Raw genomic sequence first — 16,966 nt, forward strand, 5'->3', positions numbered from 1 at the left:
ACCGGGTGGAGAGATAGGGGGGGAACCACCGATAAGCGGTGCCTCCACTCCCAATCCCCCAACCGCGCAGCAGGATACCATGGTCGATGGTATCGAAAGCCGCTGAGAGGTCTAATAGGACCAGGGCAGAGGAATAACCCTGTCCCTGGCCCTCCAGAGATCATCCACCAACGCGACCAAAGCCGCCTCAGTGCTGTAACCGGCCGGAAGCCGGACTGGAGCAGGTCAGATAGACAGTTTCCTCCAGGTGCAGGGGAAACTGATATGCCACCATACTCTCTACAACCTTAGCGCGGGTTGGAGACCGGACGATAATTACCTAAAACAGCGGGTCAGGAAGGCTTCTTGAGGAGGGGCCTCACCACCGCCTCTTTCAAGGCGGCCGGAAAGACTCCCTCCAACAAGGAAGCACTCGTAATCCCCTGGAGCCAGCCTCGTGTCACCTCCCGAGTGGCCAGCACCAGCCAGGAGGGGCACGGGTCCAGTAAACACGTGGTGGCATTCAATCTACCCAGCAACCTGTCCATGTCCTCGGGAGTCACAGGGTCAAACTCATCCCAAACAGCATCACCAAGACCGCCCTCAGACGCCCCATCCGAATCGCCACAATTTTGGTCCAGACCGTCCTTAAGCTGAACGATTTTATCGTATAGATAACCGTTAAACTCCTCAGCACGTCCCTGCAACGGGTCATCCCGCTCCCCCTGGTGAAGGAGGGAGCGGGTCACCCGAAACAGGGCAGCTGGGCGGTTATCTGCCGACGCAATGAGGGAGGAGGCGTAGCAACGCCTCGCTTCCCTCAGTGCCACTAGGTAGGTCCTAGTATAGGATCTAACTAGTGTCCGATCAGCCTCTGAACGGCTGGACCTCCAGGAACTCTCTAGACGTCTTCTATTGTTGACTGTCTTCTAACAGCATTTGCAAATTGAAAGTTTTGAGGTAGCCACTCCTTCCAGAGGAAGGTGTCCACATATGGCTGACTACATATAAGAGTTTTATATACTTTTGGATAGTTCTACTCCACAAAGTAGATATTTGTGGAGATGTCTATTAAAACATCAGTATATTGGTATCCACTACAGAAACTTTCTGCGCATTAATGTAACACTTCACTCAAGCATTGATTGAAAGATCTGCTAATTTTTACAGGGGGGCTCCTGTTCAGTAACATGTAGAACAGTTCAAAGAATTGCCATCAAGTAAAATGCACTTCTGAAAAATGTGACTTTTGTTATTCTGCAGATACCGAGTGGCAATCTAGGTATGTTTGGCAATAGCGGAGCAGCACAAGCCAGGACCATGCAACAGCCGCAGCAACCGCCAGTGCAACCTCTTAACTCATCCCAGCCTAGTCTTCGTGCTCAAGTGCCTCAGTTTCTCTCCCCTCAGGTTAGTGGAGATCTACAGCATTATAGGCAGCAGAGCTGGACACAAATGGCTGATCAAAAGTCACTGCTAAATTTGTGGAGAAGAAATTGCGTCGATCATTTCTAGGGGAAAGAGAGATTCTCCGGTGAGAATCTTTCATGATGTTTTCTCTTGGGATTTAATGGGCGCTGCAGACCATTGAAGAAAGGATGGTACAAATAAAGGAGAATATTTGTAGCTCACGATTGACATGAGGGATTCTTGGTGCTCTCTGAACGTTCTTGTTTTATTACCCAAACTAGAGAATATCTTCAGTGCTAACATCGCTAACACTGATGATGTTACTTAGTTTGGGTAACGAAACATCTACAAGAAAACAAGCAAGCTCAGAGAGCACCAAGGACACAGACACCCCCCCAAAAATCCGGATGGTACATTTGAAGATAAGACAGACATGCTCACAGCTAAATAAGGGAGAAACATCATATCGAAATTTAAAAACTCTTTTTTAAATTAAATGAGAACTGGGAGAATTTCTTTGTCGGTAGCCAGAAATATAGAAATCCAGGTTGTATTAATCACTAACACTGATTATTCCTGAAGCAATCAGGATGCTATCTTCTTTTCTTCAGTTCTTCTTCAGTTTTGCAAAGATTTGTTATATTTCTATAAGTGACTATTTTTATACCATGTTCAATACATATTAAGTAGAAATCTTAAGTAAGAAAACCCTAGTTATGATATGCAGCAAGAACAGTATGCTATTACTTTGTCTGATAAAAGCAGTTACTATACATTTCTTGCTTTCTTTATGTATTTATCAACAAGAAACACAATCACGGAAAGTCAGATCACATGCCATTAGTGTATTTTGCTGAAATTCTGGTAAGTGAGTATAGCACTTATAAACTGTTTTATTCTATCTCAGGTTCAAGCACAGCTTTTGCAGTTTGCAGCAAAAAACATTGGTCTCAATCCTGCACTATTAACCTCGCCAATTAATCCTCAGCATATGACGATGTTGAACCAGCTCTATCAGCTGCAGCTGGTAAGTTTTAAAAAAACCAAAGAAATCATATACAATTAATAAAGGTACTATCTTTTTTTGAACATTTTTAGACTCATATTTTGCTGATTGTTTTCAGATTTTTCTGCTCTTTAACTTCTGAGTCATATAAGCTGAAGCATCACCAAAACCATCCCCTAGTACAGCTAGTGTTTCTGTTGCCTTTCTCTTTACCAAAATTTGATCCCTATAATTTTAGTTACATATGATTTCTTCTCAAAGGAACTATAATTGTGTTTTATTTTGCTTAGATGTTTTATCCTCTTTATTATTTTTATTAAAAACTCAAAGTAGCTAACATACTTAATATCCCTCTCCTCTTATTTTCCCTACAACAACCCTGTGAGGTGAGAAGGACTGAGAGAAAGAGAGAAGGTGGCCGAAGGTTATCTAGCCAGTTTTTGTGCTTAAGGCAAGACTAGAATGCGCAGTCTTCTGGTTTTTAGTCTGGTGCCTGAACACTAGATCAAGCTGGCTTGGATCAATCTGTCTTTTGGGGAGGGATTCGATGGGATTCAGAGCACAGAAAATACATTATGTTACGTCACATTATTCCAAATGTTAAAATATTAGTATGGAATTTAATGTATTTTTTGCAAGAATTGAATCTAAGCCATACTATTGAATTGATTTAGGGCAGGGGTGAAATGCTCCCGGTTCGGACTGGATCGCCCGATCTGATAGCGATGGTGGCGGGTGGTTCGGAGAGCCGGTAGCAAAAATCCCTGCCCCCCCCCATGCCCAGCTGAGCCGTGCAATCATCAGAGGTGGGTTTTTTTTTACTTTTAAAAGCATTTTTTCTTCGGCCGAAAAAATGCCTTTAAAAGTAAAAAAAAAAAGCCTCTGATGATCGCACGACTCAGCTGGGATCATCAGAGGCTTTTAAAAGTATTTTTTTACAACCTCTTTGGCCAAAAAGGCTCCTCTGATGATCCCAGCTGAGTTGCCTGATCATCAGAGGGTTTTTTTTTCTTTTAAAGGCAAAAAAAATGCTTTTAAAAGTAAAAAAAAAAAGTTGGCCATGCTCACCCAGACACATTACCCCACCACCACCAAGCCATGCCCATAGAACCGGTAGTAGCAAATTTTACATTTCACCTCTGATTTAGGGATTATTTACTTCTAATAATCTTGATCTAAAAGATGGAGAGAGAGAGATGTGTCTATGGAGATTCTCAATCATCCAGGTCCAAAAATTGCTTTTTCAAAGGTTTTAAAGTCCTCTGTGGCCTCAGCAACTCTCAGAAAGTGTGCTAATGACCAGATGACTGCAAGGAATATAAATCCTTCCACTCTTCACCTATTCAGTCAGTACTGACAAAGCTTCTTGGATGAGAAGCCAAACATCTTCAAGAAAAAACAAAGAAAGTCCAGTAGCCTTTTGAAAAAGCACTTATGCTTTTGGTAATGATGGAGACTGAGCAGAGAATAAACAAGTGCCACCACCATCTGGTTTAAAAGTAGAATTTAAAATGGTTCTTTACTTATAATTGTCTTGAGATCTTAACAGTTTCTCTTTTCCTCTATAATCAACTTCCCCATCACAGAGGGGAATTCATAGAGAGGATATAATTCCCACAAGGCATCAAAAATTGTCCTAAGGGAGGTTGCGGCCCCAAACAAGATCACTTATAGAAACCGGCTTTGGACTTAGGTGGCTTCTTAAATAATAATTTTTTTTAAGGCAAACAGATTTCTATGAATAAATCATGAAAGAGGATGAAGGAAAGATTTTCCTGAAATGAGATGACTCACTGGAATAGAAGTTGCATTAGGCAAAAACATGAGGAATGATCTTGGGAACCATGCAAATCCAAAGTTAATTCATCTATATTCTAAATTCCAAACAAAGTAGGAGATTGACAAAAAGGCAGAGAAAAAGGTTGATGATGGCTATCAAAGGACTTAATGAATTAGAAAGCTATCTTCAGTATATGTCAGATCAAAGATAATGGTAAGCATATTCTGAAATCTAAAGATGATTAACGAATGTTTTAAAATAATATCATTTTTAGATCTGTTTGAGCAAAATTAGGCCACTGTAGACAAAAGGGAATCATTATACCCATTATCCACTTCCATTCTGATCTTCTTGAGCTATTAAAAAAAACAAATGCTTTAAGACAGGCATATATTTCCCATCATTTAAATGGTTCACTTGTTTGTTTACTTTATAGAGTTATAGATAGATTAAAGACAGTCATTTTGGTATAGCTATTATACATACAATGGATATTCATACGTATTATGAATTCTTTTTTAATTACTGGAGAAAATGTGTGTCTTAATTTCATTAGCAGAGGTGATCCATGATAAAGTTCTTGTTCCTAGTAATTACAAAAGCCTATTAACTTAGCTGCTCTTTTTCAAACAAAATGGAAATCTAGATCCATGGGATCTCTTCCAAGCTTCACATGGAAGTCTTTCCTCAACTTCCTGACCCTTGCAATTGTCTTGAATTCCAGTATAGCACCTTTTCATCTATAGGTAAAGATAAATGTTTAAAGATAAATATATGTACTAGTCGTTCCTGACTCTAGGGGAGCGGTGCTCATCTCTGTTTCAAAGCCGAAGAGCCAGTGCTATCTGAAGACATCTCCGTGGTCATGTGGCTGGCATAATTAAATGCCAAAAGCGCACGGAACGCTGTTACCTTCCCACCAAAGGTGGTCCTTAGTTTTCTACTTGCATTTTTATGTGCTTTCAAACTGCTAGGTTGGCAGAATTTGGGACAAGTAACAGGAGCTCACCCCATTAGGCGACACCTATAGAATATTCCATCGATGTATTCCATCTATAGAAATATATTCCATCTATAGAAAGCATCTATAGAACGGTTTCTTTTTAAAACATGTATCATTTTTCTACTCTTCTGTTTCTCTTCAAAATGTAGCCTTCTGTAAATCCATGCCAATTTTACATTTAGAAATCCAATATTGACATAAGTAGGGTTTCTTTCTAAATATGGTTCTGCAAGCAAAATAGGCAAGAGGGTAGTCCTGGACTGAATGGAGAGGTGTATCACTTCTCATTTCTACTTTTTGAAGTATCATGTTCCGGTGATGATACTTTTACTTTTTCTTGCTGTATATTTAATACTTTATCCTCAGTTTTAACCAGCCATCTATTGATTGCAGCCCATGTTTGCTCTGAATCTTACTCAGATTCAGTGCTGTTAGGAATTTCAAGATTTTTGGAGCACCATTCAGTGGAATGGCCGAATGGCAAAGTACTAAATCTATTCAAATGCTGATTAATACACTATTAGTATTGAGTCTCCTTTTTCTGTGACCATACAATTCCTTTCTTTGTATCTTTCAGGCATACCAACGTTTACAAATCCAGCAGCAGATGTTACAGGCTCAGCGTAACGTTTCCGGACCCATCAGACAACAGGAGCAGCAAGTAGGTTTCACTCAATTCCAGATGTACTGTCAGTAAAGAATCTTGTATGGTATATAACAATGACTATTTATAAAATAAACATTCTGTGCCGCATACTTTTATCTAAGAATAAATCATTAATTGTACAGGTAGTCCTCAATTTATGATGACAGTTGGAACTGGAATTTCCATTGTTAAGTGATGTGGTTGTGAAGCATTAATCAATCACATGACCACATTACTTAGCTATGTCAATCCCAGCAGTCTTCATTGACTAGATGTCCAAGTCATTAAGTGGGAAGCAGAAAGAATCCTGGGTAAGGAGCGCAGGGCGCCATGCGGGGGGCACCACAGTCCATGCACAAATTTGGGGTTGCTGCAGTGCAGCAGGAACTCAGTGAGCCTGGGGAAAAGGGGTGCAGGATGTGTGCATCCATGTGTATGACCGCAAGGACACCAGGGAAAGAATATGTTGCAGCTTATGTCTTCTTGGTACACTGAGGCTCTGGGACTGCAAAAAGCCTTTGTGCTTCAATGCAGCATGAAGCCCAGCCCAGTAATGCAACACAAAGAGACTTCTGTCAATGCCACGGCTGTGAGGCTGCAAGAACCCATAAGGTGCAGCACATCTCAAAGCCCTTCACAGCATGCAGCCCAGCCCCAGCCCAACAGCATGGCATGAAGGGTTTTCTTCTACAAGATCCCCTAAGCCGCATCTTGAGACCCTTTGCAGTACAAAGCCCAACCCAGCCCCCACCAAGCAGAGTGGCACAAGGGACCTTGTTGCCACCTGGGAAGTTACAGTGAGCCCAGCAGCAGTCATCCTCACTACCCTGAACTCCAAGGCCCCTCCCATCCTGCGCTCTGCCACGTCAAATGATCTTCACCATCTTCTTCCTCCCACTGCTGACGAGGAAAGCCTAGCCCTGCCCTTTGCGTGAAACTGGTGACCACATGAGGCTATCTACTCCAGATGTTAGCCATGAGAAAATAGCCATGCATGACCTGGGGAAGAAGGCTGAAGGGCCACACCAGGCATGCGTAGTCAGCAACAGGAGACAGTGATGGGGTGACAAGGACCACAGAATACAGGTCATCCAAAGGACATAAATTTGGGAGTGGGGTGATATCAGATGGAGGGAGTTGAAGCACCCCTATATGTGAGGCACCAAGCACGTGAATTTTGATCAGGTGACTATGGGGTTACTGCAATGGCCATAACTGTGGACCAATCTAAATCCATTCAGTATCACTGTAACAAATGGTCATATGTTGAAGACTACCTGTAATAACAGATTTCAGTTTCTGTAACCTATGTCTGACACATCTGAAGTTTCACCAATGAGTTTATTGCTAGTGTAGCTCTTTGGCTCATAGTAGAAAATCATAATCTTTGGGCTGTTTTCTGTTTTTAAAATTCTTGTTACTATTATTTTGTAGGTTGCACGTACAATCAATAACATGCAGCAGCAAATTCAGCAGCACCAGCGCCAGCTGGCCCAGGCCCTGCTTATGAAGCAGCAGCCACCCCCTCCACACCTATCTTTGCACCCCTCTGCAGGCAAATCAGCCATGGATAACTTTTCACCCCATCCCCAAGCTCCTGGCCTATCTGACCTGCAGACCAAAGAGCAACAGTCTTCACCGAACACCTTTGCTCCTTACCCCCTTGGTAAGCGTGGTTTTTGTAAAGGACTTTATTGCTCATAATTTACTAATAATATATTCTCTCTCTCTCTCTCTCTCTCTCTCTCTCTCTCTCTCTCTCTCTCTCTCTCTCTCCCTCATTGTTGCCCAAGTCTTTTTGCCTCATTCCTCACTATTAGAAGCAGCTTCTATGTTTTTCCTTCTCTGTCAATAGAAGAGTAAAATGTAGACAATTCCTATTCACAACGTTAGGTGTCAGCAAGCACAAAACTTTCTGTTTGGGAAATATGAATGGATAACCTGGTGCCCTCTAATTTTTTTTTTATTTTGATCCTGACCAGTTATATAGATTATGAGAATTACAGTCCAGAATATCCCACAAGTTGCCCGATTGCCAGCTCATAGATAACTAAAATTCCTCATGCTTTGAGTCTATCTTCCTTTAGTCTGTTCTTCTCCATGCACCTTTTGCATTTTTATGATGATGTAGTTCAAGCAATGTCGGCTGGCGGCCCCCAGGGGAAGATCTTTCTCTGTGGGGGCTCCCACCCTCTGGAATGAACTTCCCCCGGGTTTACGCCAAATACCTGACCTTCGGACCTTCTGCCGCGAATTGAAAACACATCTATTTATTCGCGCGGGGCTGGCCTAAATTTTATTGGTTTTAAATTTATTATTAATTTTAATGGGGTTTTTAGTTTTATATGGCCATTTTTATAATAAGTTTTTTAATTAGTATTTTAAATTGTATAATTTGTACTGTTTGTTTTTTATCTTGGCTATACACCTCCCTGAGTCCTTCGGGAGAAGGGCGGTATAAAAATTGAATAAATAATAATAATAATAATAATAGTTACTTAATCCAGGACACAGCAGTGCAGAACCTAAGGATGGTGGATCTCCCATGATCCTACTAGATCATGTCTTTAAAAATAAAATAAAAACATACTATAGTTGAGCTCAACTCCTAGGGATTAGATCCATGCATTTTTCTTGGCAGCATTATAAAAGTGTCATTGTCTTCTTTGGGAAAATATTTTTTAACTCCTCAATCTAGCAAATATAGAATTATAAATTCTCTACTGGTTTCCAATCCATGTATTTCTTATATACAACCATTTTTAGATAGAAAAGAAAGAAAATATGATGACATTTATAGCTAAAAATCACCATGCAAATTTTCAGTACATATATCTATTTCTGAAAGACCTCTGCTAAGTTGTCCTGTATTTGAACACTTTTTTTCTGGCATCAGACTTAAAGTGTCTTGGAAGAGATGAATATAGTGGACCTCTTAGTGGCATTTGAAATACTATACTTCATATTTCTCTGGAGTGCCCGGCTGATACAAAATTTGCTAATGCTACTATGCAAGTGATTGGATCCTACATATTGGAATAATCCTAAAAAGTGGCCATTAACCTTTGGAGTTCTTCATTTTGTCACATATTTTTTTTCGACATCTACAAAGTTGATTAAAGAGAAGATGTGCAATATCCTCTACCTCTTAGAGGGCTATCTTTTCCAATATATTACTTTCTTATTTCTATAACACCAGAAAGATTTCTCCAGTAGTATTAAAATTTAGGATCTTAGAATGATAAAAAGTTAACTCCATATCAGCAAAAGAAAAGAATCCTTTTACATCTGTATGTTGAGTTTTTAGAAGTAATGAAGTGAGCTAAGATGATATTTGATTTTTTTTCCTAGTGCTTTTTTTCTTCTCTCCTCTCCTCCTCCTCCTCCTCCTCTACTCATTTGCCTTATCAATAGACATATAATGTTAGTTTATGACCTGAAATATAAATTGCCATTAAATACCAGAAATTAAGAAAGTCTGACAGTTTATCCACTTCCTTTTAGCTGGATTGAACCCAAACATGAATGTAAATAGTATGGACATTCCTGGTGGTTTGTCAGTGAAGGATACTTCTCAGTCCCAGTCTCGCCTTCCTCAGTGGACACACCCCAATTCAATGGATAATCTTTCCAGTGCTGCTTCTCCACTTGACCAGAACCCTAGCAAGCATGGTAATGCATATACCTTATAAATACATAGAATTCATTTGTCATAGAACATTTTTTGTAAATATTCTTTGATAGAATATTTGACAGAATCAAAAGTAGAATGGAGTAAACCAGACTATTAAAATTTTAGATAGATAGATAGATAGATAGATAGATAGATAGATAGATAGATAGATAGATAGATAGATAGATAGATAGATGGAGGAAGCAAAAGAAAGAAAGAATGAATGAATGAATCTTTAGGATATTGTTTTTTTTCCTGAGAATAAGCCCATTGAACTCAGTAGGAGTTTGCAATCATGCCTAGCTTAGCACTTAGAAAATTTAATTTCCTCAGAAATTCTGAGGAATATTTTAGAATATTCACAGAAGGTTTATTTTTTCATTTAAATGAACAACTCCAAAATTATCCTAGAGAACAGAAGATTACTATCAGCCATGCTTCCATTATTAATGTAATTGTATGCAGCTTACAACAGCTGCATCTATAACTATACTTAAAATAATGTATGATGTTTACAATCATTACATTTCAGTCTAAGCATTGAAATGTCTCTTTGGTTGCTTGTTTTGTGGCAAAATCACATTTCTGAAGCTCAGTTATTATTCTATTACTTAAAAGAAATACCAGTGTTATTTACTGATTGAGTTGTTAGCAAAGTCCCATTGTCCTTTTTGTATCCTGCAAAAGTGTAGAAAGGTTTCTGTTTTTAACTGGATGAATCTTTTGTAGTAATCTTCTGACCTTTCCTAATTTAATCTTCTATCCTTCCATTAAATGCACAGAATCATATTGCCTTTTGTGACTGAAATGTAGTTTCATTTGTTTTTGATAGTGAGATGCAATAGGAAACATCACCAGCATTTAATATTGTTAATAAGCTTATGATCTCTTGCCTGTACTTCTTCCATTTCCAGGTGCTATCCCTGGAGGTCTGAGTATTGGTCCTCCAGGAAAGTCCTCCATTGATGATTCTTATGGCCGGTATGATCTTATTCAAAATAGTGAATCACCAGCCAGTCCTCCTGTAGCTGTTCCTCATAGCTGGTCACGTGCCAAATCTGATAGTGATAAAATCTCCAACGGCTCCAGCATCAATTGGCCACCAGGTAATCTTCAATAAGTATTGTAGAAATATTGTCTAGAAGTAATTTAACAAAGTTGTCCTGAAATGCATTGTTGTTGAGAACCCAATGTAGTATGTACTTTGTTTTTTTCAGACCAAAGATATGCATTTCCTTACCTAGCATTCAAAATGCACCAGCTTACTTTTTATGTTCTACTTCCTCATTATTTTTCCATTGAATGAAATGAATAAATGTTCTTTTGAGGCTTTATCTAAGCACTTTATTAATCTTATACTGTTGTTGAACATAGAATATCAGGAATCCCAGTGGTCTAACAATGAACAATTGTTCTGTTCTGCGTTAGTTCTGAAATTTTACAGCAAAATCCACCCACCAAAACTTCCATCGATAAGGCTCTCCATAAATCTCTATTTTCTGTGACTCTTGAGAAGTAAAATGTTGATTTCATCTTGTTTTGCCAAGCAGAATTTCATCCTGGAGTACCATGGAAAGGATTACAAAATATTGACCCTGAAAATGATCCTGATGTTACCCCTGGAAGTGTTCCTACAGGTCCTACAATTAACACCACTATACAGGATGTCAATCGCTATTTACTCAAAAGTGGAGGTACTGTCACAATCATTTATCCTTATTGCATTTTTTTGTTTCTCTTCTAACATATGTGGATTTTAGAGTACATGACAGACTATGTTCAGGCTCAGAATTACCAAGTTATACAGCAGTGTGCATTTTTAATAGTTAAACCTCAAAACAGCTTTGACAACTAAATCAGTGAAATAGTGTGATCTCCTGTAACTGGTTTTGGGGTGTTTGTTTTGCTGTATTTTGTTTTGTTTTTTGGCAGGGGTAAGTTGTACACTAAAAATTCTTCTGGCTATCTCTGTCTTAAGAAAAGATATACTCTTTTATAGGTCTTAAACCCCATCTTGTCTGCTTAACTTGACAGCCACATAATGCTAAATTACTTTTTAATTTTTATCTGAAAAGACGTTAGAAAATGTTGTTGCTTCTTGCCATGTCTCATTTGATATTCAATCTTGTACAACTATAAATTGAAATACCTGATTTGAAATATCTGATACCTTGTCTCTTTTAAATATAAGGGGTTCAATGGAAAGGGGTTTTTTATTCTTCTCTGGAGCTTTCAGCCTGTAAGAAAATTAATAGAACTCATTGAAACTTCTTTCCTCTAGAAGTGGCTCTGTTTTTCTTGGGACTTAGTGAAGATTTATCTCTCACTACGGTTCCTGTATGGTATAGCATAGAAACATATTTTCAGATCTAAGCTAATATTCTGCAATTACCTTGTTACATCAATAATCAAGATAATAACTTACTGAGAGAAAATATCATTCTGATCCGAGAATTATAAAAGCAATATAAAATGTAACAGTTCTTTTTAATGAGATTTTCCCTTTCATATTTGATCTTTTTCAAATATGATGGTATTAAGCCATACTACATGTCCAAATCCTGTAGAACAATGTAAGATACCTATAATGTGTGCTGACCTGAAAAGAGAAGCATTTATTTTTTTTGTTCAGAAAATGGAAGTAATGATCTCTCCTCTGTATCTTCGTGCAAAGGAATGGATCATTTTCCTCTACTCCAGAAGAGAAAATAAATATTGTTCCCTTTCCTGTTCTGAATGTAAGGCTGCTGGGGGGTGGGGGGACTGATATCAGTGATATTGTCAGGGAGCAGGGGGTAAGGAGAAAACCAAACTAAGGCTAGCTGCTTAATTTGGAGAGAGCTTTGCTACCTAATTTAAATTTGTAATACTTCTAAAAGTGCTATTGTGTTATGACATGAATTATTCATTCTCTCTTTTTGGTGTAAAATACATTCCTATATTTCAGAGTGACTGAGGAGCGGGATTACTCTTAAAATCTATATGCACTGGTTGCTTGCAGGCACCAGAAGCTCTAGCCTTACTTCATAGTTAAAATCATATTGTATTTGTGAGATAAAATGCCACCAGAAAGAATTTTCTGTTGAAGTTAAATTTTTAAGTCTTTGGCCTGCTCAACATTTTAAGGAAGATAAGCTTGAAATTAACGTGTTGGTTTTATGACTACATGTGAATTTTGTGGACATGATACAGGGAACTTAGATTTGAGATTCTTGATGGATAATTACTGTACATATATTTGTAAATATCTGGTGCTTTTCCTTTCTTTATGTCCTGTGATACTTTTCTTTTCCTTGCTTCTGACACTTCCTGCACAGTGTCTAATTTTGTTTTTCTGCCTACCTTTTGGCTGATTGAGGGAATTTGAAAAATGCATGTTTTTTCAGCACTTTTCCAACATTTTAGGTGAACATCAGAAGTAGAGTGAAAAAAGTATATACATTTTCACAAATCTTTTAAACAGTTTTCAAGACCTTTTAGAGATGCCTCAGGAGCATAATTTTTAATGTACTAAAAAATGGAAATAAATATTTTCCAATGAAAATATATTAAATGTTATTCTCAACCAATTAGTCCTTAGAGGACCTTCGCATATCTTCAAAGGCAAGTTGCCCTTTGATCTGAAGAAGTTACACACTTGATCGATCTGCTCAATCTGAAAGTGAGCATAAAAGCATATCTATACATTAGTTTTATTCTTTCTCTCCCTGAATTCAGAGACCTATGATGGAACCATTGCCAAATTTCATTGGGCTGTTTCAGGTCTGTTGAATTAAAGTCACTGGGGTTCAAATTTGCAAATAGATCAGAAAGACATCCACAGTCAGAGTTTCTGCTCCAGCCTTTTAAATTGTGTAATGGTTTGCTGAATGGAATGTTAGAATGTTAATTGTGGGGTTTTAGATTATCTCTATTACTCTCACTTTTTCTTTTCGCTGTTTTCACTTTTGTCTCCACTTGCTACTGCTACTTGTACTCTAAAGAGTAGCTCTTATGCAGGGGTGTCAAATTCAAGTGGTCACGGCTGCGTCACATGACGTATCAGGATTTTTTTTCCCTTTCACTAAACCAGGTATTGCCAGCACGTGATGCATCCGGCCTATGGGCTGGGAGTTGACAGCCCTGCTCTCATGTATTTTCCTCATGGAGCAAAAAAAAACAAAAAAACAAAAAAAACAAACCCCAACTTATAAAAGCTAGGGAGATATTTTTATTAGGAAGAAGATATGGGAGGCACCTTTGAAACTTTCTCATTTCTATTTTGGATTTGTATCTTGCCTTCTATTTTACTCTATTCTTTTATGAAACTTATTATATTTTATTACTTTATTTTTTTTAAAAAGAATCAAGAACATTTTCCTTGACCATTGAAATCCTTTACCTCAAATCAAATCAAATCTTTATTGTCAATGTACAATATGTGTACAAGGAAATTGAATATTTAATATTTCACCTTACTTTTCTTTATTAATTTTGCAAGAGAAAAAAAGTTTTTTTTTTAATTTGAAGCAAAATCGGAGGGAATATTTGACACATTATAGAAACTTTGCCAAATTTCACTTTTTTATTTTCTGATTGTTATATAGTTTGCATATTATCTATCTACGGCACTGGTATGCAAAAGACAACTTTCTCCTAGGCAGCATGATAAGTAAGGGAGAATGGAGCATCTTTAAATCTATCTGTAGTTCACTTTCTCTATTAAATTTAGTACAAGTTACTTATGCTTAGAATTAGGTACAGTATAGAGAAGGTGGCATGGATGTTCCATCATGGTCTGTGCAGTGGGGAGTGGATATAAAACAAGTAACTACTGAATCCTAATAGCACCCTGTGCTTATAGATGCTGCTTCCACAGAATATCATACCATCTGTTTTCTGTGGAAAATGTATTTATTAATTTACACTCTAACTTTCCATTCAACAGAATATTCAAGACATCAAGTATTAAAGTTAAAAGCTATTAAAAATAATTAGAATCATATAACAGACACTTCATACATGTTCAAAGTTTGAGGAGTTCAAAATGGAACATACTTGAAGCTAATATAAAAGAATCACAGATTTTAGAATAATATTTCATAAGCAAACCGTGAATCTCAGACGGAGGATTTCTTCATATCCCTAAGAAGACATGGTTATCTTTGACTTTAGTTTGTGATTTGCAAACTACTTAAAATATGGGAGTGATATTCATTCTTTCATTCTTGACATTAGAATAGATGTTTTTGTTGGTAAAGTAACAATAGTAAATTGTGGATTATTAGTTTGGATTGTTTGGAAAAACTTTATACTAAAGTTTATTTCTTGAAGTGCACAGGTTAGGCAGAAGACATGGATATAAGAATCATGTTTGCATTTTCTGCTAAGGCACATATATGCATTGGGAAATAATTTATGTCACTTTCTGAAACGAGCAATGCAACAGATATAGAATTCCAGATGGTTCATAGTAGTGTGATCATCTTAAAGGTGGATGGTTTTCAACAAATCTGTTGCATGGAATCTGACATTTGGTTTTCAGTGTCTCCTTGCATAATGCAGCAATCATAAATTTACCCTGTGTTGTGGTATAATATTGAGTGTCACCATTGTTGTAGGAAGGCTTACTAGAACACACATTTCAGCAACCTTGCAGGAATGTCAAGGGGACAAGATTGGTCAATGGTGGCCATGGCAAGGTTTTTTTACAGGCAAATGGGGCAGAGATGTGCCTTTTCTTCTGAAAATACCTACCATAGAATGCAAGGCAGACTCATCATAATTAACATGGCTGCATTTTCATATTTTTCACATGCAATTCGTAAATTGTGGATACAATGGCAATGAATATTGATGTTGATTATGACAGAGTTAAGGGATATATATTTCTGCATGAACACCATCATCTTTCTCACCGTGTTGTTCTTTGATAGTGAATTCACTACCGTACATTGAACCATGCTTTCTATAACATTTCATAGCTAGGCGTCAAAGGCAGGGCTGGACTAGCATCTTCCCTTGCATGGTTTTTGTTTGCATGTGATGGTGTGAGAATTGCATATGCTATCGTAGACACCATTCTGCCCATCTTTCTTAGTTGCTTCTTTGCTGGTTCTGCAGGGTCATCCCCAACATCATCTCAGAATACCAAGCTGCCTTCATCGAGTGCCTGGCCACTTAGTGCCTCCGGCTACAGTAGCTCTTTCAGCAGCATTGCAGGTATGACCAATGGCCTTTCTCCTAAGAGGCCCCTGGGATAGGAGGTTTTCACACAGCCTCTGTTCTTTGCAGTGACAACAACAGTACAAGTGTACTTCTTTTTGCATATTGGGCTCCTTTGTTCAAATGACTGTCCTAAGAATTTAGCAGTAGTGAACATGTAACTGGGATATGTGTGTGTGTGTGTGTGTGTGTGTGTGTGTGTATGTATATATATATGTACATATATATGTATATGTATATGTGCGACTGCCCATACCAGGCTATGCATTGCTTCAGTATGAGAAACAGACATTCAATATAATGCTAATTTCTGTTAAACTAATTTTGAGACATAAACATTTTCTTCATATACCTAGCATACACACAATTACCAGCAGAAGTTATGCAGCAAAGAACACCACCTATCCGACATTGAGCATTTTATTTTGGGAGAATGACTTGATCCAAAGAGGCGCAGCCCCTATTGCTCTTCTGCGCCCTCTCTCCCTCCCTTTCTCAACCATGTTTTGTCTTGAAGAACGTAGTAATAATCAAGATGGTCATAATCAAGTTGGGTAAGGATGAATATCCGCACCGTCTGTGCTCATGTGTCAGCACGTTATCAAGGTGCTAGCAGCTATTTTATTCTTAGACCATTAGTGCAAGTAGGAATTCAGAGACTCAAGGAGGACACGGGGGAAGGATACTTGAAAGTAGCAGCACGCTTTATTATCTGCGCTTTTGTCAATCTCTAAATTCTGACACAGTGCTCTTGTTCGTGCTTTGTTTCACATTTTCTTTGTTCACTTATTTTTAGCCGCCTAAGTCACCAAGAAACTCTAGGTGGCATATAAAGATTAAAAATATATTTAAAAGAAGCATCATGTACCTAACAGTAAGAAAAATATGACTCACCTACATTGTGGAAACAACAATATAAAGCAGTATATATGATGTGGGATCATAATGTATATCTTATGTGTAAAATGAGAATAACGGACAATAATCTTGTTCATCATCTGCTTGTTGTTTTGCGTGATTTAAGGCAAAAATGCCAGCTGTGGTCTTCATCATGCAGTCACTGGTATGCACTGATGGAGTTAGAAAAAGCAAATGAAAAAAAAAAACATATACATAAATGGTGTGTGTTTTATTCACTCAATGGGAAGAATGGATCCGCCTTTTCTATCACAGTGTGTATTGTATATCAGATAATATTGGACCCAACATTCAAAAATATGTTGGCTACTTTCTTCCTCAGCAACAGCTCTTAAGAATTTTGTTTT

General features: G+C 38.0%; 1 protein-coding gene across 6 annotated transcripts in view; it reads left to right on the forward strand.

Annotated features, from left to right (window-relative positions):
- TNRC6C (trinucleotide repeat containing adaptor 6C) overlaps nt 1–16,966 on the forward strand; it is a 146,492-nt gene that overhangs the window by 119,882 nt on the left and 9,644 nt on the right. For 5 of the 6 annotated variants that reach the window (XM_058166277.1, XM_058166276.1, XM_058166281.1 and 2 more), the window contains 8 exons: nt 1,243–1,389; nt 2,297–2,416; nt 5,756–5,839; nt 7,259–7,490; nt 9,329–9,496; nt 10,412–10,603; nt 11,048–11,191; nt 15,600–15,698. In XM_058166277.1, coding sequence (XP_058022260.1) covers nt 1,243–1,389; nt 2,297–2,416; nt 5,756–5,839; nt 7,259–7,490; nt 9,329–9,496; nt 10,412–10,603; nt 11,048–11,191; nt 15,600–15,698 — 1,186 coding nt within the window. The remainder of the gene's footprint in view (nt 1–1,242; nt 1,390–2,296; nt 2,417–5,755; nt 5,840–7,258; nt 7,491–9,328; nt 9,497–10,411; nt 10,604–11,047; nt 11,192–15,599; nt 15,699–16,966) is intronic. The other variant, XM_058166279.1, reaches the window with a different exon arrangement.

The sequence above is a fragment of the Ahaetulla prasina genome, chromosome 2 (assembly GCF_028640845.1).
Source record: "Ahaetulla prasina isolate Xishuangbanna chromosome 2, ASM2864084v1, whole genome shotgun sequence".
NCBI classification, from domain to species: Eukaryota; Metazoa; Chordata; class Lepidosauria; order Squamata; family Colubridae; genus Ahaetulla; species Ahaetulla prasina.